This window comes from Chiloscyllium plagiosum, unplaced genomic scaffold (assembly GCF_037043375.1).
Source record: "Chiloscyllium plagiosum isolate Xiang-an unplaced genomic scaffold, Cpla_swu_hap1 HiC_scaffold_26, whole genome shotgun sequence".
Taxonomy (NCBI): Eukaryota; Metazoa; Chordata; class Chondrichthyes; order Orectolobiformes; family Hemiscylliidae; genus Chiloscyllium; species Chiloscyllium plagiosum.
In genome coordinates, this window is record NW_028270164.1 from 21,426,617 (window position 1) to 21,453,458 (window position 26,842).

The 26,842-nt window shown below is 39.0% G+C and overlaps 1 protein-coding gene across 6 annotated transcripts; it reads right to left on the reverse strand.

Annotated features, from left to right (window-relative positions):
- Nucleotides 1–952: 952 nt before the first annotated feature.
- On the reverse strand, nucleotides 953–26,161 carry LOC122563164 (uncharacterized). Of its 6 annotated transcripts, none has more exons than XM_087973553.1 (5): nucleotides 26,006–26,088; nucleotides 22,873–22,920; nucleotides 20,190–20,371; nucleotides 10,120–10,324; nucleotides 953–5,131 (listed from the first exon to the last, which is right to left on the reverse strand). In XM_087973553.1, the coding sequence occupies exons 3-5, from the start codon at nucleotides 20,292–20,294 to the stop codon at nucleotides 3,690–3,692; spliced, it is 1,752 nt and encodes a 583-aa protein (XP_087829679.1). In that variant the 5' UTR covers nucleotides 20,295–20,371; nucleotides 22,873–22,920; nucleotides 26,006–26,088; the 3' UTR covers nucleotides 953–3,689. The 6 variants fall into 6 exon arrangements, with proteins under 6 accessions (XP_087829679.1, XP_043572584.1, XP_043572583.1 ...); XM_043716649.2 differs by having other exon boundaries at nucleotides 25,929–26,027; XM_043716648.2 differs by lacking the exon at nucleotides 22,873–22,920 and having other exon boundaries at nucleotides 26,006–26,161.
- Between the last annotated feature and the right edge of the window lie 681 nt (nucleotides 26,162–26,842).

Here is a 26,842-nt window from a genome sequence, read left to right on the forward strand (position 1 = left end):
GAAGATCTTCACTCCACACTAATCTGCATTTATTCCTGGGGATCATTGAACAGTGCTCTAAAGCACAAATCTAGTTTGGGTTTGCAACAGAGCAAATATCAAAGAGCAGAAAAACCAATTACATACCATTTCTGTCTGGTTTAGTTAATTTCATCCACAGTTGAACTACCCATTATGCAATTTATTGGCCTGTGCATCTACTAGTTACTGGGAATGGGAAATCCTGCTTTCTTTAAATATATATAGTGTTTTTGCTTGGCCTGACTGTTGATAGTTGAATGCCCCACCCTTGTTTTTCTATCAATAGGCTCACTAATTTCAACCATGCAGGCCTCGGATAAGGATCAATGGAAAATTTACAAGTTCAAACAGAGGTCTTGCCATTGACGGTGGAAATTAGATCCACCATGTTATCTTCTGTCAACAAGCTTTACTGCTCACCAATTATAGTCCCACCCTTGTTTAATGGCAACATTTACTATTTACATTTACCCATATCCAAGTGCTCTTAAAGTACTAGGAAGGAAATAGAAAAATACTGAACCTAAACTGAATGGGTTAGTGATCTACTTTACAGTAGGCAAATTTCCATTTATAATCGCATTAAATTTGATCTCTGTAGACCACTTTACCATATTCATTGTGCTAAAATTACACTTGGGAATGATTTTCTTTTACAGCAGCAATAATAGCCATTTGTGAATGTAAAATGTGCTCAACTCCTAAAGTTAGCATTTTGCTTCGTATTGAGGGGGTTGATAGTCAACGTCCCAGTGAGATTGTGAAACTGAAAGGTTACACAACTATTGTGTAAAGGAGAATAAGTATTTTGCACTTTTCCCCCAAATATTACTGGAACCATTGTAGCTCCAGATTGTTGAATAATGATCTCAATCAATATATTGTATAAACAGAAGTCACATGATGAACAGTTTACATGAAAACAAATTACTTGTGACACTTCCATTGGGATTTATTTTGAACAAGTGTCTGATCCAGGAAAACACACTTCATTCAACTTAGTGCCAAATTAAAAAATTGAAAACCATATCTATGTCACAGCACTTTTTTTTGTATAAAGCTACATTGAAAAACAATTGAAAATTGTAATTCATTCATCTATATCACCCCTTCCTTGTAAATTATCAGGACAAATCTTGAATAAAACAACACGGTAATTGTATTATTTTGTTTAAGGGCTCCAGAAATCTCAAACGTTATGGTTTGTGAAACAATAAAAAGATTCTCATCAGAAAACCACTTTGTTTGCATGATCAAAAAAGCTGAAACACTAAACTTTCACCTCACTTCCTCCACCTCCCAGCACTTAAAGCATTTTGCATTAAACTAGATACTTTGAGCTTAGGTAAATTAGATGTAGCTACTGATCCTTCTCATGAAGATTCTTGGTGACTATGCTAATGGGAGAGGGGGGTTTAAGAAAAGCACAAATGTTATTTTTAAACTAATTAAAATGTATTCTTTAAATCATTTTAATTCCTCCTTAATGTACAGCTTACAACCTTAGAGTATCTAGGAATGGAAGATTACTCTTTCAGACACTGTTACAAGTAATCCAGGACAAAAATCAGAAATTAATAAGAGCTGTGTTTTCATTGCATAAGGATTTGATGAAGAAATAAATTGGCATCTTGTGACTAGCATTCAGATAATCAAGACACTACTCCCCAAAAGATGAAGGTGGAGTATCTTGAAGATGGAGGTGCCAAGTTATCAATGGTGAGAGCCTGGAGGAGAAGTGTCATCAGATGAAGTTAGAATTAGAAACTCCCCTTTGATGTTGCTCTCCTGTGGAATCCTAGCTAAATGACTTGTTCATTCTTGAGCAGCACCTGCACCAGAGGCCATTTGACCATGAGAGTACAATGTCGAATAAGTTGCTCAGCCATTGAATTGCAGTATGAATACATACTTTCAGGGAGATGCTAGATAGTGACCAGATGTCTTGGCTTAATTTCCCCTCATTAATTCAAGCACAGAGCTAATTGTAACAATCTTATTCTTACCTTAAATCAAGCACTAAAAAAGGACCCTGAGCATTGTAACTGGTTAACTATAAATGAACGTTCACTATTGGCATGCAGCCCTGCACTAATTTTCTGTAGTATAAATTGAAAAGCTATTCAAATTTTAGAAGAAATCTGTTCTCGCACAAGCCAATTCTTGCAATTTTAATCAGAAGTATTTTCTCTTGCACCTCCACTTCAAATATTCAATTGCACATTAACTGGTTCATTTCTTTGTTTTATATATCCAATATAAATGGCTACAAGCTTCCCAATGTCAAACTCAATGTATTTACAGTAACGCAACATATGTTTGTGGTCAATGGTGCTTTGCAGCAGTTAAACAGGTTTCAGACAATTTGCAATTCATTTTAGTTAAATACTCTTAAAGAAACCAATGGAATCTATTCCTGGTGATTGGACAAGAGATTATGGTTCTGACAAAATATCATCCTGTCAGGTAGTTGATAGGAAATGACCTAAAGAGAACAGAAACTAGATGCTAAAAGAGAAAAAGGAAGGGCCTACTGTCCATTTAGCAGCTGTCATGTAGAAAGGCTTGAGTTAAGGCCAGAGAAAACTTATAAGAAAACAACATCAGTGTGTGCCTTGTTGAAATCTTGCAAATTTCAGCATTGGATAACAGTATTCTGTACCATTTATTACCAAATTTGAACATTTATTGTAAAATCAGCTGGAAATATTTAAAAACAATATACTTAGAACTTAGGTTAAAAGATTTATAGTACTGCTTGGAAATTAATGCTTTAAATTCACGACTTGTGGCAGGTAAGTGAATTACTAGTTCATTTACAAATTACAAACTGAAATAACGTCTTAATACATATTAGATTTAGCATTTGTACATGACAATTACTATAATCATAATTAGTCAATTTTTAGATAGATATAATGGTTTGTTATGGAATTAATTAAAAAAATGTGAAGTGATACTAGAAAGAAATGGGGCAGAGTTGGAATATTTTTTCTAATGAGACACAGAGTATCTATACAGGAAGTTCCACACATACAAAAAGTCAGAATGCACTTAATTATACATTTACGCAGTGTCATAATTAAAACAATGCTTTCAATAAAAACTAAAATTTCTCTGAAGAGTCATACAACATAAGTCATTGTTTTAAAAGGAGAGCATTTTGAAACAGTTATTTTTACTGCAAAACATGGAAGTCTTTAATTGTACTTTGACATTAATAATAGGACTGCTCCCATTAAGAAAGTTAATAGAATCTCTAATGAAGTCTTGGTTATTGGTTCCAACAAATAGAACAACAGTCCAAGCGTGGACACATACTATTGAAAAACTGGAAAGCTGTCTTGCAATTTACTAAGCATTCAGAGGTCACATCCCACAAAATGAATCAAGGTGAACATGCAAAAAAAAATGCTTTATATATCAAAAGGTGGCAAAATTGCAGTAGTTACATTAATTTAAATACACAAAATAAAACAGCTCATTTTAAATTGATCTCTTTAACCATATTCTAATTCTACAGCTTCATTCCCATGTCAGAGATTGCAATGACTCTATGGCTTTATATGGCAGTAAGTTATTGCCTGTTTTAGATAAATTGGTTTCCAGCACGTTGATGGAACTGTCCTCAAGTCCATGAGATCGTATGCAGCCTTTTAAACTCATTTCTATTCTTTTAGAAGGCCAAGTTTTCTCAGTGCTTCTCTGTGGTCTTTGCTGGTTGGTCCTGGTGGCGCAACTTGCACATTAAGCGCCTTTGGTGGAGATTTCTGAAATTTGGTCGAAATATGGTTTATTGTAATTGGAAAAGACTTCCTTCCTGGTTTATCAGATGATACAACTTCTAATGTAGATCCATGTTTGACTGACAAATCCTTCTCTGAGCAAATCGACACAGGTCTGGGCCTACTGTTCGTGTTCACACCAAAAGCAGAGGCAGCACCAATCGAAGTATTTCGAGCAGCATCAGAATGCAAGGTGGGCTGATTATGATCACTAGATGTGCCAAACCTCTTTAAGCTACTTGCCTTTGTGGCACCAAACTGCCACTGTGCTGCATTTATATTTTTCACTTCTCCCTCGCTTGCATTTGCTGGTCTTCTTGCGAGAGGGAGTGTTTTGCTCATGCCAGGGTTAAGGACCGTGGTGGTTGGCATGCTGGTTCGGGCTGAACCGATGCTCACGGTTGGAGGGGCGTTTTCATTGGCTGTGGGAAACCTTTTTAAACTGCTCGATTTTGTGGAACCCAGTTGCCACTGCACTCTGTTTGCATTCCCCACAGTCACATTTGTCATTTTATTTGCTGTGCCACTCACGCCAAGGTCATCAGCAGTGGCTGCTGAATGGTTCAGAGGAGGTGCAATTCCAATTGGACGTTTCAGACTGTTGGTGTTTTTCGCTGACATTTCTGGTTGGTTCCTTTTAACTTCATTACTCGCTGTGACGGTCTGACCAATGGATGTCCCCTCTGTTTTTAGACTTGGAGGACTTGCTGAATTGGTTTTCTGGCCATCTGGCTCTGACAGCAATCCTAACTTACTCAAAGCTTGCATTCTTACTTGTTTTACTTCCTCATCAGTGCTGTTGTCCCTAGATAAATTATATCCATCATTTTGTGCAGCACCTTTTGGTACCTTAAAGCTATTCTGAGAGTTTCTATTAGGTACCATAAGATTATCACTCTTCTGGAAGCTTTTCAGTATGATATTGGATGGCAGTTTCCGGGGTTTTGGAGCCGTGGGAGGACCTAACTTTGTCTTTTCTTCAATAGACACTACCAATGCATGCTGAACTATTGCACTATTGGATCTTCGTCTTGTATCTTCAGAAGGCATGGGAGTTCTTCTGGATTCTGATATCTGACTGGATATCATGCTTTTGCTTTCAGCACTAGGTTTTTGGGTATATTTAGGCAAAGTATTTGCTCCAGTTTTAGCTCGCACCATCTGTGGGGATGTGGAATCAGTACAGTTTTTATTGCTGTGTGGTGAAACTGCCCGTGGGAATTTATATGCTCCAGATTTTTCCTGCACTGTCTGTGGGGAGATGAATTCAGTGCTGTTGTTCTTGTTGTTTGGTAAAACTGCTCTTGGGATTTTTCCATCAGGTTCTATTAAAGGAATTCAAAATAAAACAAAATTAGGAGAACTTAAATAAATTCAGAATTCTTCAAAACTTAAATGGCAGCTAAATGTAACAACCATTTCAAATAACTGTTAGCATGTAGATAAAAGCTATTAGAAGTTCAGCACAGCTAAACATCTTAACGCATAGTCCTTTGGAGTTATCGAGTTAGATAATATCCCATCCTATATAGGCAAAAGTGTTACACCATACAATTCATCATATAGCTGCTAATGCACATCTATATTTTATCTAGCTTATCACTTTAAAGTTAAAGTGTAATTGTTGTAAATAGACAGCAAGACCATTTATTTTAATTAACGAAGATGGTAGATGCAGCTGGAATTTATAATCACAGACAGAAAACCAAACAATGTTTAAAATTATATATGAAAGAACTGCAGTAATGGAAATTGATGGAAAACCTTAGCAGGTCTGGCAGTATCTGTGGAGAGAAATTAGAACAACGTTTCGGGTCGAGTGACCCATCCACTGAACGATTCTGAGGAAGGTCACTCTATCCAAAAGTTAACTCTTGTTTCTCACCACAGCTGCTGCCAGATCTATTGAATATTTCCTTCAATTTCCATTTTTGTTTAATATATTTCTGATATTAAAATACAGTGCATGAAACCTTTACACATGGTATATCACTGCTCCATGGCTCTCAATTACAGAAATTAAATTTGTATAAGGTTAAACTGTCTCCATTCAGGTGTTGCTATATCTTATCAACATAATCTTAAATGCCTTCCCTTTTGATTAGTTTCAGCAACATTTTATGATTAGTATCCACCATTTGCTTTAGATTAACTTGTGCAAAGTGGCATTCAATTCACTCTAAAACAACACACTGATTGTTCAATTATGTAGTTAGCCCTTAACCTAAATTAGTACTGAAAAGTAACTTACTTTTTTTTAACTAAAACAATGGAGATGCCCACTCTTTCTATTAAGAGAAAGGACAGTGTTGAAAGAATGGGTTTGTAACAGTATGTAGAAACAGTTAGTGTAGGGGCATTAAATGTCATGGGATTGAGGAAGCATACAGAAGGACTCATCCTGTGGAGAGACAACAGAAGATGACTGGAGGTGAAGGAAAAGGACAAACTTGGAAATGGGACATATGTTGTATTTAATGGGGTTACTGGCTGGGTATAGGGGACATGGTGACAGAGAATGCAATAAGTAAATCCAAAAGAAAAAGCAAGGGAAGGAATGGGAATGGGTTCACAACCTAAAGGTGCTGAACATAATATTCAGTCCAGTAGGTTGTAAAGTGCCTAGTCTGAAGAGGAGATGTTGTTCCTCTGGTTTGTGCTGTGATTCACTGGAAAAAAAGCAGCATGCTGAGGACAGACAAATAGGCAATTAGGGATACTTTGTTAAAATGACCAGCTACAGGAAGGTCGGGGTCATGTTGTGCATGGACTGTAGGTGTTCTGCAAAGCAGTCACCCAGTCTGCATTAATCTTTGATGTCCTTCTATAAGGAAATTGGTCATCCTGACAGTCTGGCTTAGGTATAATTCCAGCTTCACAGCAGTGTGGCTGACTGTTGACTACACGGTGAAAGAGCCCAGCAAGTCACTTAAGCTACAACAGAAAATCTTGAGAACCAAACTGGATTGACCACCCAACTATTTGAACAAAGCTCTGGAAGAAAAAAAAAGTACATGCTTTCTATTTCTCTCTGCAAGTCTTCCTCATTCATTATTTGACATATTCCATCATATTGTGCAGCACTACCACACAGTATTAAATGGGATACTTTAAGAACAGATTTAGCAGCTGTCAACCAACCAGTCATCTACTATGCTATAGGCCATCATTCACAGCTCAAAGTATTCAGCTACAATCTGTAACCTTGTGATATGACTTGTCCCTTATTCTACCATTAGCACCAAGCCAGGCTACCACCTTGCTATGTAAGGCAGCATGTCAGGAGCAGCATTAGGCAAACTTAAAAAATGAAAGGTGCCAACCCGGTGAAGCTATGTAGGAGTGCATTCATTCTAAACAGAAGTGATGCTGTAAAAGACATAACCAAGTGATCACTCAACTACTGGATGGTAGTCCTGCTATATCCAGACAGTAATTGTGTTGGTCTGCTAAACAATTATTTGCAAAAGGAAGTTTTGTAATGATGGCAGAGACCAGAAAACCATTCCCAAAGAGAAAGCCACCATTTTCAAGCAGAAATACTAAATGGGTGATCCATCACTACCTCCTTCCAAGGTCCACAGTGCCACAGATGCCAGACTTCACCAAATTTGAAACCACTCAAAAACACAGCTGATGGTAGTGGATACATCAAAAGTTTACAGGCCTTGACAATATCCTGGATGTGGTAGTGAAGATTAATGCTCCAAAGCTAGCCATGCCTATAGTAAAGCTTCAACACCCACATCTACTTCCAGATATGAAATAATTGCTTAGTGTGTCCTGTTTACATTTAATCACACATGGTATCAAGAAACTTTAAGGAAATAGAAGTCAAAAAGAATAAAGACAAACTCCCCCATTGAGTGCAGTCATACCGAGCACAAGAGAAAGATAGTCACGGCTGTTGGAGACAAATCATTTCAGCTCTAGAACTACCACAGGAGTTGCTTAGGGCAGTACCCTCTTTCCAATCATTTTCAGATGGTTCTGAATAACATTTCCCTCATCAAAAAAAGGTCAGATAAGGATGTTTGCTGGTGATTGCACAAAGTTCAGTACCATTCAAGCTTTGCTGATGAATAAAATAACAACGCCGTTCATGTCACACAAAACGGTGGAAGTGGCTATCCCAAAAAAGAAATATAACTAACCCTTGACATTCAACAACGTTATTACCATTGTAGAATTCCCTCAAAATAGTAAGCCAGACCAGCCATATGGTTAGGACACAGAGTATTGTATTCAGTTCTGGTCATCTCATTACAGGAAGGAGGTGGAGCCTTTGGAGAGGGTGCAAAAGAGGTTTACCAGGATGCTGCTTGGATAAGAAGGTATGAGCTAGAAGTAGAGACTAGAAAAACTCAGGTTATTTTCTCTGTAGTGGCAGAGGCTGAGGGGAGACTTTAAAAGAGGTCTATAAAATTATGATAGGTAGGGTTGACAGTCAGAATCTTTTTATCAGAGTTGAAATGTCTAATACTAAGGGGCATGCATTTAAGGTAAGAAGGGGAAGTTCAAAGGAGTTGAGGGGGCAAATTTGTTTTTTAAATGCAGCATGGTAGGAGTCTGGAACATATTGGCAGGGGTTGTGGTAGTCAAGGCAGTTACAATGGGGGGAGTTTAAGAGACTTTTAGATAAGCACATGAATAAGCAAGGAATGGAAAGATATGGACCAAGGGCAGGTGGAAAGATTTAGTTTAATTTGGTGTCATATTCCACATTATATGGTGAGCTGAAGAACCTGTTCCTGTGCTGTACGCTTCTATGTTCGACATAAATATTGTGGTTATAAGAACAGGTCAGAGGTTGGGAAATCTGTGTCAAATAGCTCACCTCCCATTTCCTCAGACATTTCATCATCTACAAGATAGGAATGTGATGAAATATTCTCCACATTCTTGGGCAAGTGCATCTTTAACAGCACTCAAGTAGTTTGAGATCATCCAGGACAAAGCAGTCCACTTGATTGGCATAATATCACTTTTAGCATTCATCACCAGTGAATAAGTAGAGATGGGCAATACATGATGCCTTGCCAGCAACAATCACACATGAACAAATAAAAAAATTCATGTTTTTTTAAAATATGGTCAGTTTGGGAATGTGGGATACGTGGCAGGAAATTTGTGCTCAGCAAGATGTCACAAATGATCATTTAATTTCCATTAGTGATGATCAAGACACTCTGGGAACTCCCCTTCTTTTATTCATAGTAAAGGCATCCAAATAATTTATATCCGCCTAAAGTGGTATGCATTACTCAGATTAACATTTCATTCAAAACAGCCCGTTTGATCATTAAAGCACAACCTCAGTACCTCAGCTAAACACTCAAATAGGTTATTGGATGGGACTTGGGACATGCACAACCCTTTTAACTTAAGTGGTAATTAATTTATAGCTAACAAACAAGGTCCCAGTTAAAGCTGGAGATAGCAAACTGAATGTTTTATGAAAGCACCATGGGGAGGAGAGGGGGAAAAATTGCTTGTTTGCAGATATTAAGAGAACAGAAAATTATCTTTAGCAGGCTTAAATTATCTGAGGATTTATAGGTCACAAATATCAGCATGATAAAAAAAGAACAAAGACAAAACTATGGAGAGTAGGTTGGAGATGTATGTGTCATTAGCCACATAGTTAAAGACCTACATGAGAACTAGAATTTTCTTTGCCACATTGAAGGTAATGAGGATGTTATAATAAAGCAACGGCACCTTTTAAGAAGAAGTGAAAGCTGCCAAAAGCAAGGCTTGAGATATAAAGGAAGTGGCAAAGTGGAGTCATCAGAAGTGATAACCATGCTGGATGAGTCATTATATAGAAATAGATTTTGTTCCTTGACTAATATTCTAACTGATGGAGTGGAATTCCAGGGAGCTATCCATTGACAATAATAACTGCATTATAGTGTCAAAAGGAAATTATTTGTCTTGCTCATCAGCTATACAATACAATGCTTAGAGAAATAGCCTTTAAGAGTGCACAAAAATCAATATTCTGCTTGTTGTGTACAACCTAACAAAATGACAAAAATGTTTCTAATTGTCAGGTGCAATTATTCCAGGATGCAGGTTCTGGATCCAAATTATTTCATACCACAGAAATGGATATATACAGTAGAAAAGAAAGCCATTTAGCCCTTTAGGGATTTATTGCAATTTGCTGGAATGATCTAAACCTAATCCCACTGGTCTCTCTTCACTCAGGATTCTATTTCTACCCTTATTTTAAACATATTTCTAATCACAATGAAGGTGCCACCAATTGCACGAAGACATGTATAACTATTTAAAATTAGAGTCTTACCTGGACTTTGACGATGTCCTAATTCAGGGTGTGACAGGATAGGTCTTTCTGGCACACTCTCAGTTTTAGTGGAATGTTTGGTTTGCTCCAATTCATCAGTAGATAACCCATTATTGTCTTCAATATCTAATGCATCAATAGTTTCTTCAAGAAACATGAGACATTCCCTCTCTTCTGCTGAAAGATAGTCCAAGTACTCATCGTTCTGTTGAAGGAAAATCAAGGCAAACATTTAGTTTCATTGTATGGGATTGTTAAAGTTTGAAATTCGAGAGTCAGGGATAAAAAGCACTGACCCACACTGACCAAAGCAGGCTTTATGAATTACTGCTATTCACAAGGAAAAACAGTGATCCTCTACTCATTATAAAGGACTTCGACATTTCAACAGCAGCAACTCTCATACAATACAAAACCTATCCAAACTGGCTCAAATTAAACTTGATTGGACTTTGTTGAAATCCTACATTTCAATTCCATATCTATTCTTTGCATGAGCAGCCTGAATTTCACCCCAAACAAATATACCTCTCATCCATCTCCTCACCCCTGACTGTTTTAAATTGGTTTAATCAAATGTTTTAGTCAAGTGCCAGAGCAAGTCCAAAAAAACCATGGAAATTGGAGATTTTGAAAAAAATATCTTTCTGTGTTATATGCATCTCATATCATTAACTAAAGCCAACATCTCACAAAGACTTGCAGGAGTTCAAGGTCTTAAACTTTTTAGAAATATTATTTTGAACAGAGATATTAAAACCCTCACACATATCTCTTTGTATACATTCATTGTCACACTGATTTTGTATGGTCATGGGTGAACAAGTACCATGGAGCAATAGAAATCCTTTCCTGTACTGACAGGAAGAATGAGGTAATTTCTTTTCAAGTATTTTCATCAAAGGAATGGTTGAGTGGGATGGTTCAGCCAGAATGGCAGATTTGAGGGACCAGTTGGTCATTTCCCACCCATGAATTTTGCTTGCTTGCAATTCTCTAGTTTATAACTTGTATAACCTAAAACATTTTCCTCCACCTCCAATCCTTTTAGAATAAATACTGACAAACAACATGAACTACTCAGACCATATCTGAGGAACAGCCCACAAGCTGTTCACAAATCCTAAAGAAATGAAAACAAAATGAAGTGGGTCAACATCAAGTCTGGGGGAAAAGGGTTATGGGTACATTAATATTGCAAGTTTGCCAATGATACAGAGCTAGTTTTGTTTCATAATATGATGAAATGGAGAGAGAAAATATAGACAGGACTAAATTAAATGAAGCAGAAGTTTCATCCCAGAAGGATCAGAGTCAAATTATTTTGTTTTGATGTGGAGTCAAATTTGATGAATTTATGTAAAGATTTAATTGACAAACAGCTTTGCCCATTATCATCGCTAGGCATTGCCAAAGCTCATACAGAAATGATACAATTAAAAAGTTTAGATCAGCATAAACAGGAATCCTGTATGTTTGAATATAATCTCTCGTAGCTATGGAGCAAGTCTTCCTTTTTTCAGGGTTTATCATTTCCTCCTATAAATTTCCCAAGTATTAACAAATCTAACATGAATAAAGATTTACTCAATAGCGATGTCAAAATATTCATATGGACAAAATTATTTGTCCACTAACTGCTAGAAATACATATCTCACCAGCAAAATAGAGGGAAAAGCGTCAAATTAAATATGGTCTTCAAGATTCAGCAATGCTCCATAAAGTATTATAAGTATGTGCAAGTCACCAGGAACTATAGCCCAACAGAAGTTTCTTTGTCCTTTGATTTTCATTTACTTTTCAGAAATGTTAAACCTCAACGGGGATAGACAAAAATACTTCTGTTGCTTGTTGTCAACAGGAAGAACATGCAGATTCTCCCAAGCCACAGACATGGAGAAGACTTATCTTGAGATAATATCCAAATCTACCAGACTGAGATGGATGACATTTTGGGGATAAAGCCAGAAAAGGTACTCTGTTCAATATAGTCTGATTATGTTCCTGCATTTAATCATTATGAACAATGATCCAAGCAGCCATGGAGATCAGAGCAATGATTAAATCTTACAACCTAGGGAATTGCATAATGAATTGTCCATCTATGAACATTTTGATGACACTCACCTGCAAAAGGAGCATTTGCCTCTCTAGTTAATCAAAATGAAATTCTTATACAATTTTACAAATTTCTCAGAGTAATTGGAATTCAATTCAAAGTTAAATGATTAATGCACACTTTCAATTGGATTTCCAGTCAGATGTTTCAACTGGATTCATTGTTTCTCTCAGGTAATGTTGTTAAAAGGCTTCATCAAAACACAAAGTATGATAATAAGATCGGGATTTTGCCTTACTCTGTCAAGTACAAAGTTAAAATTCGCAACACCAGGTTATAGTCCAACAGGTTTATTTGCAAGCACTGGTGTTCGGAGTGCTACTCTCTGACAGCGAGTGCTTTCAAATAAACCTGTTAAGACTATAACCTGTTGTTGTGGATTTTTAACTTTTTACACCTCAGTCCAATACAAAATAATGTCTGTCCAAGTACAGTAATGTTACTCAATCTTGTAAATTGCCCAAATGCCTTATAAATATGGTATTTGTTTGCATTGTTCAATGTCAGCTATACAATAGTGTAATCCATTGGTATCACAATACTATCCCATCGGTGATCTGAACTGAATATTCAAGTCATTCAAATAGATGATTCTTCAATCTCTCAGCAGGTGGACTAAGTAAATAATTCTGAGTGATAAGGTTAGGTAGGAAGCATAAAGCCACATTGTTTCACAGTAAGTAGACAAACATTAATATAATGAGCAGCTTTCAAATCAGTCCATTTCATGTTTGCACAATAAAGTATACATACATTATGAGGCACAATCTCACTCCACTCCAACATCATTTCAATACTGTATTTTAAACTTACATTTAGCAAAAAAATCCCTCACAGCTTAACTCAATAAAAGCTCTATTGAATCATGTGTTTTATCAGCCTCCTATTCATAGCCATAAGGGATTAAAAGTCTTCCTAATACAATGGATGAAAGATGTTTATCAATTGTCAAAACACTGTGTTTACAGTCCTTAAAGAAAGAGGAAGCACAATTACAATCCCAACCACCTGTTACCTTAAAATGTCATCTTAAATTTATAACTTCAAAAAATTACAAACAGTTATTTTAAATCTTTAAAAAAATTCACAAGGTATCGTACATTTCAAATGGGAATTCTCATTCTCAAATTATTTCATGACCTCAACACTTCCAATCTCTATAAAATTCACTAGAAATACGTACACTCCTCTAATTCTGGCCTTTTGCAAAATTGATGGAAATAACTGCTCAAGCATTGATAACTCTGCCTTCAGCTGGTGGCGAACATGAGCTCAGAATTCCCTCTCTAAATCTCTCTTTCTCAAAGAATCTCCCTTAAAAACTTACCTGTCTGGCTTAATATCCGTATCAACTGTTTGATAATGCACCTGACAAACATCTTATTATATATTACTGTGCTACATAAATGCAAGTTAAGTTATTCAATGAATCTGAACAAAATGCATAACATTAGGGTATATTTTCTAGGCCTCCAAATAGTGACATAAATATAAAATCAAGCAGCAGATTTGCAGGGAAAACATAGATGAGCAAAAATCATGAAGAGCGATGATTATGAGCAACTTTAGTTATCCAAATATCAATTAGGTAAGTATTAGAATAAAGGGCAAGGGGAAGGTGGCACTTCTGAAACATATGCAAGAGAATTTCTGTTAACAGTATGTTCTCAGTCCAACTAGAAAGGAAAATTTACTGAATCTGTCAATGGGGAATGAGGTGAGCCAGGTGGCTCAAGTGTCAGTGAGAGAACATGTGAGTAAAGAAATAATGATCACTCCAGAGTGTAGATTAACAATGGAAAACAACAAAGAATAACTTAAATTAGGGCCTCCAAATAAGAAGTAGGCTAGTTTTATTGGGATGAAAGGCAATCTAGCCAAAGTAAAAACAGAATCAAAAGACTGATAGGAAAACTGCAAAATGAACAACAGGTAATCTCCATAGAAGATGTGTTAGGCATAGTCTAGGTATACCTCAAAAGAATGAAAGGCAAGGAAAGCAGTGTCCAAGATCCTTGGATAACAAGGAAGCTGGAGAATGAGGGAGAAAAAACCTAGAGAAGAATTTCAATATACACCACAAAGAGTGGCTCAGCGACAGCACTACTGGTCAAGCCCTATAGGACATGGCTGCTAGACTGCAACTGTGACAGGTAGTGAGGGAACAAACAAGAGGGAAAACACACTTGACCTCATCCTCACCAATTTACCTGCTGCAGATGCAACTGTCCATGACAGTATTGGTAACAGTGACTGCATAGTCCTCATGGAGGCAATTTCCTGTCTTCACATTGAGAATACATTATATCATTCTGTCTGGCACTGTCACTGCGTGCTGCAATGGCCATGGCCTGGAAAAATATTCCATTAATTGTACCGAAGACTTGGTGCTGCAGAACTTGCCACAGCCCTGGTCAACTACAGCTACAATATTGGCATCTACCTGATGTGGAAAATTGTCCAGGTAGTTCCTGACAAAAAAAAACAAATCCAACCCAGCCAATTACTTCACAATCAAACTACTCTCAATCATTTGTAAAATGATGGAAGGCGTTGTCAGCTGTGTTATATTAAGCAGTACCTGCTCACTGACACTCAGTTGGGTTCCACTAGGGCCACTCAGCACCTGACTACTTTACAATCTTGGATCAAACATGGACCAAAACGCTGAATTTCAAAGGTGGGCTGAGAGTTACTGCCCTTAACACCAAGGCCACATTTGACTAAGTTGGCATCAAGAAACTTTAACAAAACTGGAGGCAATGAAAATTAGGGCAAAAACTCTCCAGTGGTTAGTGTCATACATGGCACAAAGGAAGATGGTTGTGGTTGTAGGAGGTCAGTCAGTCAATTCAGCTCCAGGACATCTTTGTAATAGTTCATCAGGGTAGTGTTCTAGGCCAATCCAACTTCAGCTGCTTCAATGACTTTCCCTTCATCATGAGGTCAGAAGTGGGCGATGTGTGACTCTTCAAGTACTGAAGCAAACCCTGTCCAAATGCAGCAGACCTGGACAATATCAAGGCTTGGGTTGACAAGTCACAAGTAACATTCATGCCACACAATAACATCTCCAATAAGAGAATTTAACCATCATCCTTTGACATTCAGCATTACCATCCGCAAATTCCCCATTGTCAATATCCTGGGGGTTATCTTTGATGAGAAAGTGAAAAGACCTGCCATATAAATACTGTCTCTACATTAGCAGATCACATTCTAAGAATCCTACAGTGACTACCTCACCCGCTGACATCCAAGTCATGTCCACCATCTACAAGGCACAAGTCAGGGGTGTGATGGAATACTCCGCTGTTGCTTGAATGAGTGTGGCTCCAGCAACTCAAGAAACTTGACATAAGCCAGGACAATGCAGCCCATTTGATTGGCACTGTATCCACCAACATCCACACTACCAACACTCAATACACATTGCAGCCACTGTCTCCAAGCACTGCAGGAATTCACCAAAGCTCCTTAGACAGCACCTTCTAAACCCACCCATCTAGAAAGACAGATAAATGGAAAATAAATGGAAAGAAACATCTGCAATTTTCCACTCACCTTTCTGACTTGGAAAAATTTTGCTGTTCTTTCACTATCACTGCGTCAAAATCCTGCAATTCCCCTCCTAACAGCATTGAGGGTTTAGTTACAGCACACAGACTGTAGTGGTTGAAGGTAGCAGCTCACCACCATCTTCTCAAGGGCAACTAGTGATAGGCAATAAGCATGTTGCCATGTCCCATGAGCAAACAAAACATTGCTGAGGGCAGTTGTGGGATTAGTTGGGAAAGGAGGAAAATAAAACTGCCAAAGGCTAAATGAGAGAATTCTAATTATCATAAGGGAATCCAATAATTTAATAGCATGTGAATAATAATGGATTTTAAAAGACAGGCACATAATGTATACTTGCAGGCACAAGGTGGATCTAGAATACTGGAGAATGTTGGTAAAATACTGGTAGCAATGTAAAAATTGATAAGAAACCTGTCCTAGAAAGGCTGATGATGCTTAAGAATTGATAAATGATTTGGTCTGGTTCCTTTGATCCTGGTTACGAAAGGAAGTGGAGACTGCACGGGCTGTTACAAATCTTCCTGCTCGGGGAGAAGTATAAATCTTTGAAAGCAACAGACTAAATTAAGAGAGCAGTTAGTGACGCATATCACTTCTGAACTTCATAAATAGAGGTATTTATTAGAAAAGGTGGGAAGTTTGCTGGACCTTTATAAACCGCAAGTTAAGTCACACGGAGAGCTTGGGACCACTTCTGGTCAATATTCTTCAGGAAAATCCTTGACAGGAACCGAGGAGATTTACGAAAGTAGTTGCAGGAATAAGAGCTTTGAACTGTTAGCTTAGGGAAGCTGTTGTTAGTCTCCGTGGAGCAAAGGCGGCAAGGGGGCATGTGTTTACAGAGTCAGAGATGTGCGGTACTGAAACAGACCCCTCAGTCCAACTTGTTCATGCCGACCAAATATCCCAACCCCATCTAGTCCCACCTGCCAGCACCTGGCCCATATCCCTCTAAACCCTTCCTATTCATATACCCATCCAGATGCCTTTTAAATGTTGCAATTGTACTAGCCTCTACCATTTCCTCTGGCAGCCCATTCCACATATACACCACCCTGTTTGAAAAGGTTGCCTCTTAGGTCTCTTTTGTATCTTTCCCCTCTCACTCTAAACCTATGGCCTCTAGTTCTGGACTCCCCCACCTCAGGGTAAAAGACTTTGCCTATTTATCCTATCCATGCCTCTCATGATTTTATAAGCCTTTATAAGGTCACCCCCTCAACCTCCAACAGGTCAGGCAGCATCCAAGGAGCAGGAGAGTCAACGTTTTGGGCATAAGCCCTTCATCAGGAATATGGAGGGGGGAACAGGGCTGAGAGATAAATAGAGGGGTGGGGTTGGGGCTGTGGGGTGGGACAGTGAATAGGTGGGTACAGGTCACCTCCCACCTGCATCCAATTACCATCCCATCTATCTTCCCTAAAGCCCCAGTCCAACATTTATCTCTCAGCCCCTTTCCCCTCCACATTCCTGATGAAGGGCTTATGCCCGAAATATCAACTCCCCTGCTCCACAGATGCTGCCTTACCTGCTGTGCTTTTCTAGTGCCACACTTTTTAACTTTGAGTCTCCAGCATCTGCAGTCCTCACTTTCACCTGGGACATGTGAGAGTCAGAGATACCATTTAATAAAATATAAATGTGCCAATGACTTGGAACTCCCTACCTATGATGTGGTGGAAGCAGACGATTGATTACTTGAATTGGGTATGAAAGAAAGGATTACAGGGCTCGAGTACAGACTGGCGAAATTGCTCTAGATGGTTTCTAACCAATCTGTTCAGGGACATTATTACATACTTTGGAGCAAGTGGATCTTGAATGAGCTCACATAGTTTCAATAGCTGAGTGGTCTCCCTCTGTGTCATAGACTGATCTGTTAGACTTTAATATTATTTGATTATAGCCTGGTAAACTTAAATTAAAATTTAATTTAGTTGCTCAGTAAATCAGATTTGATCTTTGTGCTTCAGATATGTTTCAAATTTGAAACAATTTATATAAGAGATTCTATTTGTTACAATAGAAACATACAAGAGAATATGATTTGGATGTTTCAATGTATAATTTCAGTTACATCACACTAAATTTTTGCTATAAATTCTGTGATACGATCGAGCCCTCCACTATCACCTGATGAAGGAGCGTCTCTCCGAAAGCTAGTGTGCTTCCAATTAAACCTCTTGGACTATAACCTGGTGTTCTGTGATTTTTAACTTTGTACAAGAAAATAGGTTAATTCGCTAAAGTTAAATGCAGGTTGCTGCATGTACTTTTTACAAAACTACAAAAGGTGAATATTATATTGTTTAAATCAGCAACAAAAAAAAAACAAATGCTGACCCAGGAGTTAAACAGATGAATCACAGTTAATCTACAAACGTAAATCCTAACTGGAAGTACCAGTTTCAATGATCTGAAAGGTCAGTAAAAACAGGTTCTTCTACATTCTTCAAGTGAAAAGCAAGAAATCACCAACTGCCCCAAATAAAAAGCTAAACATACAGGATGTCCTAATATCTCTTTCTCAAAACTGTCTAACAGGGTTCCATTTTTAACTTGTGTTATCACAAAAATAGCTACCACAAGCAAGGAAACCAATCAGTCCCCAGGAATTCTGTTTTACATACTGATTGCTTTACGTTTCATGCTAATCACAATTGGAGATCACTCAGCACATCGGGCCTGTGCTGACACTTCCACAGAGCTATCCAATTAGTCCCACTCCTAGTTCTGCATGAAAATTAAACAATATTCACAAACTTAATAATATAAACAAATCCCCTTTGTACTTGAAAACCACAACCATCTTCACAAACACAAAAATGTGGTGTATACAAGTACCCCAGCTCAGCTGTCACTTTTAAACCCTGAAACTTCCCTGCTTCCCTCCCAAATGACTCAAGGTAATTAAGAGAGACTTGGAAAAATCAAGAGAGACAGTATGTGTATTTTATTAGTAGAAACATTGGCCAATTCATAAAATTCATTGAGATGACTTGCATAAAGTATATGGATTTAGTATTCTGGGTGTGTAAACTGTCAGATCTGTCCAACTGTGTTATAGACTTAGTGATTGAAAATTATATCCTATCTCAATTGCACATTGATTAGCTTGATGAGTTTGAAGTTTCCTTTTCATTAAGAAATTATGCATTAGTTTTGTAACACGATATAGAGGTATCGGCAGCACGGTGGCACAGTGGTTAGCACTGGTGCCTCACAGCACCAGAGACCCGGGTTCAATTCCTGCCTCAGGCAACTGTCTGTGTGGAGTTTGCACATTCTCCCCGTGCCTGCGTGGGTTTCCCCTGGGTACTCCGGTTTCCTCCCACATTCGAAAAATGTGCAGGTTAGGTGAATTGGCCATGTTGTTAAATTGCCTGTAGTGTTAGGTGAAGGGGTAAGTGTAGGAGAATGGGTCTGGGTGGGTTGCTCTTCGGAGGGTCGGTGTTGACTTGCTGGGCGGAAGGGCCTGTTTCCACACTGTAAGTAATCTAAGTAAATCTTAATTCTGGTATTGATGAAACACTGCAGGCTTTTTCTCCTCTGTATTTGATATAGCATGCATTCAGTGATGTGCTACATGGCTTATCCAGTCAGAATTGGAGTTGGAGAGGTTATGGATATCAAAACAAAAGTATTTTCCTCTTGCTTAGGCAAATAATTGTTTTGCAATGTTACACAATAGATTATATTCCCTACAGTGTGGAAACAGGCCCTTCAGCCCAACAACACCACACCGACCCTCCAAAGAGTAACCCACCCAGACCCATTTCCCTCTAACTAATGCAACCAACACTATGGACAATTTAACATGACCAGTTCACCTGAACTGCACATCTTTGGACTGTGGGAGGAAACCCACGCAGACACAGAGAGAATGTGCAAACTCCACACAGGCAATCACCCAAGGCTGGGATTGAACCTGGGACCCTGGTGCTGTGAGGCAACAGTGCTAACCACTGAGCCACTGTGCCACCCATGCAAATGTTGTTGACTAGATATTCAAACACATTAAGATTTTTACTACTTTGCAATTGTACTCAGGTCCCAAAATACAAACATAAGAAAGAAATAAGAAGCTCCACCCAAGAAAAATCAGAGAACAGTTTTGATTATGAAACACTGGATTAAATGTAACATCTACAGAAACTATGGTTGGTCACACAAAATTGGTCAAGAGATCAGAAATTTCAATCTTTTAAATTAGAAAATATTATTACAAAATAAATTACCAATTTAAAAAAATTAGTAATAATTGTTCAGCGTGATGAGATTTTGTTGTCAGATTATCTTGTCTCCTTATACAATTACCACACCCACCTTGGAAAATTGCTATCTCTTATTAAAGTATGAAAGACTTACAAAAGCAGAGTTAGTGCTGATTACATTGTTGCAGCTTCCAACAATACTGACACTGGCAATGGAATCCATGGGAAATTGTCCAGCCCACGTATCACTTGTGGGCATCGCACTAGGGCCTTCTTAGTTGGATCAGTTCAGGCAAGGGTATACTTTGAATAAGAACCAGAAAAAGCCAATAGTGACTGTAATCAGAAAACAAGAACATATAAATATCATTGTAAAAAGAATAAATCAGAAAAGAAACTCAAACAAGAAACTACCAAACATTGTAAAAAATCACATTATGTTAAGTCACAATATATTCTAATTATGTTACTTCCTGTTAACAGAAAAGCCAGGAAAACATTGGAGATGAATTAACACGTTGCCATTGTGTACTGTACAGTATATCAAATGTCACCCTGTTTTACGACTAGATGTACCATACCATGTAATAAGATATGAATTTACTGTAAGAACACCCACTATTGAAGATACAGATTTCATATCATCAATATTTTGTGGTCCAGTTTCCAAGAAGTGCAGTTGATAATGGCACAATGAGGGAAACTACATCTGAGATTGGGGTGAACAGGATAATTATTATGCACAGTTGATTAGAGAGAATGATTGTGAATTTAGCAGTAGATGACGACAAGAAAGTATAGACTGGAGTAGATGAACTCAATGTCAAACTATCCACAAAGGTTGGGAAAGTTCCATGGCACCACAAGAGGCCTTAACAGATTCTTTTAAGCTTTGTATTAAAGAAAAATACTGTGGATGCTGGCAATAAGACCACAGGAGTTTGGGAGCAGAATTAGGTCATTTGGACAATTGAATAATGGAGCAAATTCAATCACAGCTAATATGTTTCTAACCACACTGCCCTGCCTTCTCCTTGTAATCTTTGATTCCTCTACTAATCAAGAACATATCTCTGTCTTAAATGTAATGAATGACTTGGTCTCCACAGCCCTCTGTGGAAGAGTTCCATAGATTCAGGACCCTCTAGCTGAAGAAATTCCTCCTCATCTCAGTTCTAAAGTGCCTTCCCTTCGCTGAGGCCCTAGTCTCTCGTACTGGTGGAAACATCTTCTCTATATACACTCTATCCAGGCTTCTCAGTTATCTGTAAGTTTCAATGAGGTTCCCCCTCATCCTTTTAAACTACAAGTACAGAGTCCCTACTCTCTCCTTATTTGAAAAGCCCTTCACTACCAGAATCATTCTTGTAAACTTCCTCTGGTACCCTCCCCACTAGCACATCCCTCCTTAGATGCGAAGCTTAAAATTGTCACAATATTCCAAATGCTATCTGCCCAAAGCCTTAAACAGCCTCAGCAGTACACTTCTGCTCTTGTTTATTGAACCTGCGTATTCACCTTAAAAGAATCCTGAACTATGACTTCCAAGTCCCATTGCATTTCTGATTTCTGAAGCCTTTATAGACAATAGGTGCAGGAGTAGGCCATTCTGCCCTTCGAGCCTGCACCACCATTCAATATGATCATGGCTGATCATCCTTAATCAGTATCCTGTTCCTGCCTTATCTCCATAACCCTTGATTCCACAATTCTTGAGAGCTCAATCCAACTCTTTCTTAAATCAATCCAGAGACTGGGCCTCCACTGCCCTCTGGGGCAGAGCATTCCACACAGCCACCACTCTCTGGGTGAAGAAGTTTCTCCTCATCTCTGTCCTAAATGGTCTACCCTGTATTTTTAAGCTGTGTCCTCTGGTTCGGCACTCACCCATCAGCGGAAACATGTTTCCTGCCTCCAGAGTGTCCAATCCTTTAATAATCTTATATGTCTCAATCAGATCCCCTCTCAGTCTTCTAAACTCAAGGGTATACAAGCCCAATCGCTCCAGTCCTTCAGTGTAAGGTAATCCCGCCATTCCAGGAATTGACCTCGTGAACCTCCGCTGCACCATGTAGAAAATAGTCTACACCTCTATTCTTCCTAAGTGCATAACCTCACACTCTCATATCATATTCCATCTGCCACTCCTTTGCCCACATCGTTTTGCTGCCTCTCTACTTCAGTACCATCTGTCCTGCCACCAATCTTTGTGCTATCTGCAAACTTAGCAATAATGCCCTCAGTTCCTTCATTCAGATCATTAACGTATAAATGAACAGTTGTGGTCCTGACACAGACCCCTGCAGAACTCCACTAGTCACCAGCTGCCATCATGAAAAAGACATCTTTATCCCCTCTCTCTGCCTTCTGTCAGACAACCAATCCTCTGTCCATATCAGTACCTTGTCCCTAATAACTTATTTTATTTAGCAGCGTCCTGTATGACACCTTGACAAAGGCCTTCTAGAAATCCAAATAGATTGTATCTGTTGCCTCTCCTTTATCTAGCTTGCTTGTTACCTCCTAAATGAATTCTACCAGATTTGTTGGTCATGACCTCCCCTTGATGAAGCTGTGCTGACTCAATCCTAATTGACGACGCACTTCCAAGTACTCTGCAATCTTATTCTTAATAATGGACTGTAAAATCTTACCAATAATTGAATTTGGGCTAACTGGCTACAGTTTCCTATCTTCTGTTTCCTTCCCTCTTAAACACGGGTGTTACTTTAGTAATTTTCCAGTCCTCTGGGACTCTCCCTGACTCCTGCGATTCTTGAAAGATTATCTTCTATCTTCCCCAGTACCTTCTCCTTAGTGATGGCCACTACACTCACCTCTGCCCCCTGTCTTCTGAAGTTCTGATATGCTGCTGGGGTCTTCCACTGTGAAAATTGAAGCAAATTACCTATTCAGTTCCTCTGAACTTTCTTTGTTCTGAAAATACTTAGGACTGTCAGCACATATAAAGAGAGAAACAGGGTTAACCTTGATTCAAATAAGATTCCTCTTCGAATCCCAAATAGCATGCTTCTTAAAACACAGTCTTCTGAAGTAATATTTGACTGGAAATTATATTTCGGATTTTCTCTTCAGAGATTGGCAAAGCTGCTGTGCATTTCCAATATTTGTTTCTTTTTAATTTATTATATGCAATCTTTAAATGACTCCCTGTCAGCAGTAGTTCAAATCAGCACTAAACTTTCAGTGGGGAGTTTAGTTTGCTTATATATTCTATGTAAATTCAGTGGTGGCACAAGTTCAATGTATTTCGGTTATGAGCCCAACAGAATATACCAGGTCATAAAGCTAACCACAACAATTTATAGTATTAACTTAACATCAAATAACCTCACTGGAGCAGTACACAATAAAATTTAACAATAAGTCAAAAAGGAGTGTGGCCAAAGGCTTTGTCAAAGAGATAGATTTCTAAAAAATTTCTTGAAGGAGTAAGGTGTGTTAAAGAGGTGGTGAGATTTAGTAGGGAGGAAATCCAGATGTTAGGGCCATGGCAACCAAAGGCATAGCCATGGATGTCTGAATGATTAAAATCTCAAATAGCGGCTTTTAGATTTTTCAATTTAATTAAAGACTTTCTTAAGCTTGCCGCATCAGTGTGTAATTAATTCCAAGATGGCAGCAGAGTAGGACTGCTCAACTGGAGTTTGACCGCTCCCTCCATTTTTGTGTCTTTTCCCCCCCTTCTTTCTTCTGACCTGGTGTCCTTGTAAAAGCAAAGTCATGATGGACTCCTGGCCTGAAGAGCCTCAGGTGGAACTCGTGCAGATTCCTGGCCTCAGCACAGACTTCCGGCCTGGAGGTGAACCCTCGCACTTCTGCCCTTGAGGTGAAGCCCAGCACGGTCTGTAGGGTAGATGCCAGCACGGATTGGGTTGGAAGGACTGTTATTCTGAACTTTTAAAATTCATTATTTTTCTGATTTATTCCGATGAGTTTGTACTTTTGCACCTAAGGTGGCACAAAATGTCTGTCATGTTGGGCTTTTTGTTTTCCCCGCCACCACCCATCCACCCCTCCCCAACCCTGCAGAATTTGTATTTATGAATCTGTACCTAGTTACTTCTGTAGGGAAAGTGAGGTCTGCAGATGCTGGAGATCAGAGCTGGAAATGTGTTGCTGGAAAAGCGCAGCAGGTCAGGCAGCATCCAGGGAACAGGAGAATCGACGTTTCGGGCATAAGCCCTTCTTCAGGAATCACTTACTTCTGTAGCCAACATAGCACCCTAAGTGGCAACATCTAATTTTTTCACTGTCCATATGTGAGTACATGTGACAATAAAGCTAATTCTAATTCTAAATACTGGTAAGGCTTATTTCAATAACAAAAGATGCACCAATGTTTTATTCACCTGAAAAGGGTACACCTCCTTATAAATCAGAGCTCATTTAAATACACTATCAGCAAATTTATACATCAAAGTGTCTCTGCTATGATTACTGTGCACTTGCCATAAAATGGAGCGTCATTAGAAGGGCAACGTGGAATTGCCTTAATGGGCACACCACTTAAAATGCAAAGATGAAGAAAGCTTTGACTGCGTGAAAACCTTTTACAAACCACGAAAGAGCATTTATGGGAGACTGTAATTAACATTGTACAGCGCGTTTCTCCAAACGTGATTTTGGAAATATACATAAATCCTATTAAAATTCTAAATGACCCCTGCATTTTTTTGAATCAGACTATCATGTTTTTTTTTAAGTAGTTTGAACATCGCTTTGTAAATTTCAAAAGGGAACAGGGCGGAAGAATCCAGTTTTAAAACAACCCTACAATTTCGTTTCTTCACTAGGAAATGTAAAAGGGAGGAAGAGAGAAACAGAGGTTCTCCTTTTGGTCTGAACTTCAAATTCAACATTTAACAAATGAGCGTTTCCCCCACGACGCGCGATGATTTAACTTGTCCACCACACGGTTACACCTCTCCTTTCAGTGAACACTCGAATAAACGAAGGGGCAAAGTATGCTCAGGCATGCACGAAGAAAGCAGCATTTTTACCCAATAAGATTAACGCAAATTGCTCCTGCAATATCAGGTTAGTCGAGCGGCCAGTATTCAACCCACTATGTCAGGTCATGTGATGGTATTGACAAAAGGTGGGGATAAGATTCAGCTCAAACTGAACATTTCTTTTTTTAAAAAAAACCTCCTTATAACACAGAATATCTGCTTTAAAAACAAAAAAAGGTAGAAACGAAGTACTGGAAGTGTACTTTACACAATACACCAACTGGGTATTAATACATAGTTCAGGCTAATCCTTTGGTTACTTTTAGATCCAAGAATAATGAGTCAAGAACATTCTGCACACTTTCCCACCACATAGTTTCAAAAATCTCAGTCTTTGCCCAACAAATCATAACGAAACTGGAGGGTTTTTAACAGAAAAAAAAAAGAGCCTGGAAACGACTTCGGAGCAAGCAAAATTAATTCTGGAAAAGAATGACGTTGATATAGTTTGGGTACAACCCACTTTCCGGGAGATAGTTCAAGTAGATGGCAAATCAACTTTCCCCGATACACAATCAGCTCGTTCACCGAGAATCCAGTGTTATCACAGATCTTTCATTTAGTCTGGATCAAAGTACGCGGAAAGCTTGAACGCATCGAGTGTCCCAGGTCAGAGACGGATTCGTTGTACAGTCTGGGATACAGTTCATCAACCTTTTACTAAACCTGAAGCGCGCTGATTGCTGCGAAATCCCTGATCTCGACACCGGACAACGCTGTGCCTTCTATCCTACCAGATTAACCCTGACAAACGATCATACTTTCATTTAGAACTGAGTCATGAGAACTTCACCCAGCGTTTTCTTTAGCGCTCTCAATGACATTGAAAGGGACTCCCAGTTTAATCATTTACTCACCTGAATACAACCAATCCCGATAAATCCAACTACGTTTGGAAAGAGCTCATAGACAATTCAAAACAAATGAAACTCACTCTCGCTGGTTCTTCCGGTAAATTGTCGTGTTTTAGTGCGTCCGCTGGTTAAATTCTTTGCTTAATCCTTCCCTTTACAGCTTCAGAGATGCACCCTTCCGCGCCAGCCAATGAGCTTTGGCTTTCGAACTGCAATAAACATACCAGCCCTCTCGAATCTCTGCACGTGGTGACAAATCAGATTCCTTCATTTTTACGGAACCTGTCGAGCGCATCCCGCTCACTCACCTTAGTCAACAAAACCTTGCCTCGCCTCTCTCTTACTCGCATCCAACCAGATCCAGTTTCGTTCAGCTCATCAACCAATCAGCGCTTCTCGTAGCATACCTCCCGACCAGATCGCTGGGAATGCTCCGCCTCTTTCTACTAGGAAATACCCCTTTAGAAACGGGGCTGGCCGATGTGGATGTTTTCGTCAAGTTGTGGAAACCTTACCCTTATCAGGATGAACCGTTACAAATTCCATTCAGGCAGCATCCGACGAGCAGCAAAATCGACGTTTCGGGCAAAAGCCCTTCATCAGGAATAAAGGCAGAGTGCCTGAAGCGTGGAGAGATAAGCTGGAGGAGGGTGGGGTTGGGGAGAAAGTAGCATAGAGTACAATGGGTGAGTGGGGGAGGAGATGAAGGTGATAGGTCAGGAAGGAGAGGGTGGAGTGGATAGGTGGAAAAGGAGTTAGGCAGGTCGGACAAGTCCAGACAGGTCAAGGGGACAGTGCGGGCTGGAAGTTTGAAACTAGGATGAGGTGGGGGAAGGGGAAATGAGGAAACTGTTGAAGTCCACATTGATGCCCTGGGGTTGAAGTGTTCCGAGGCGGAAAATGAGGCGTTCTTCCTC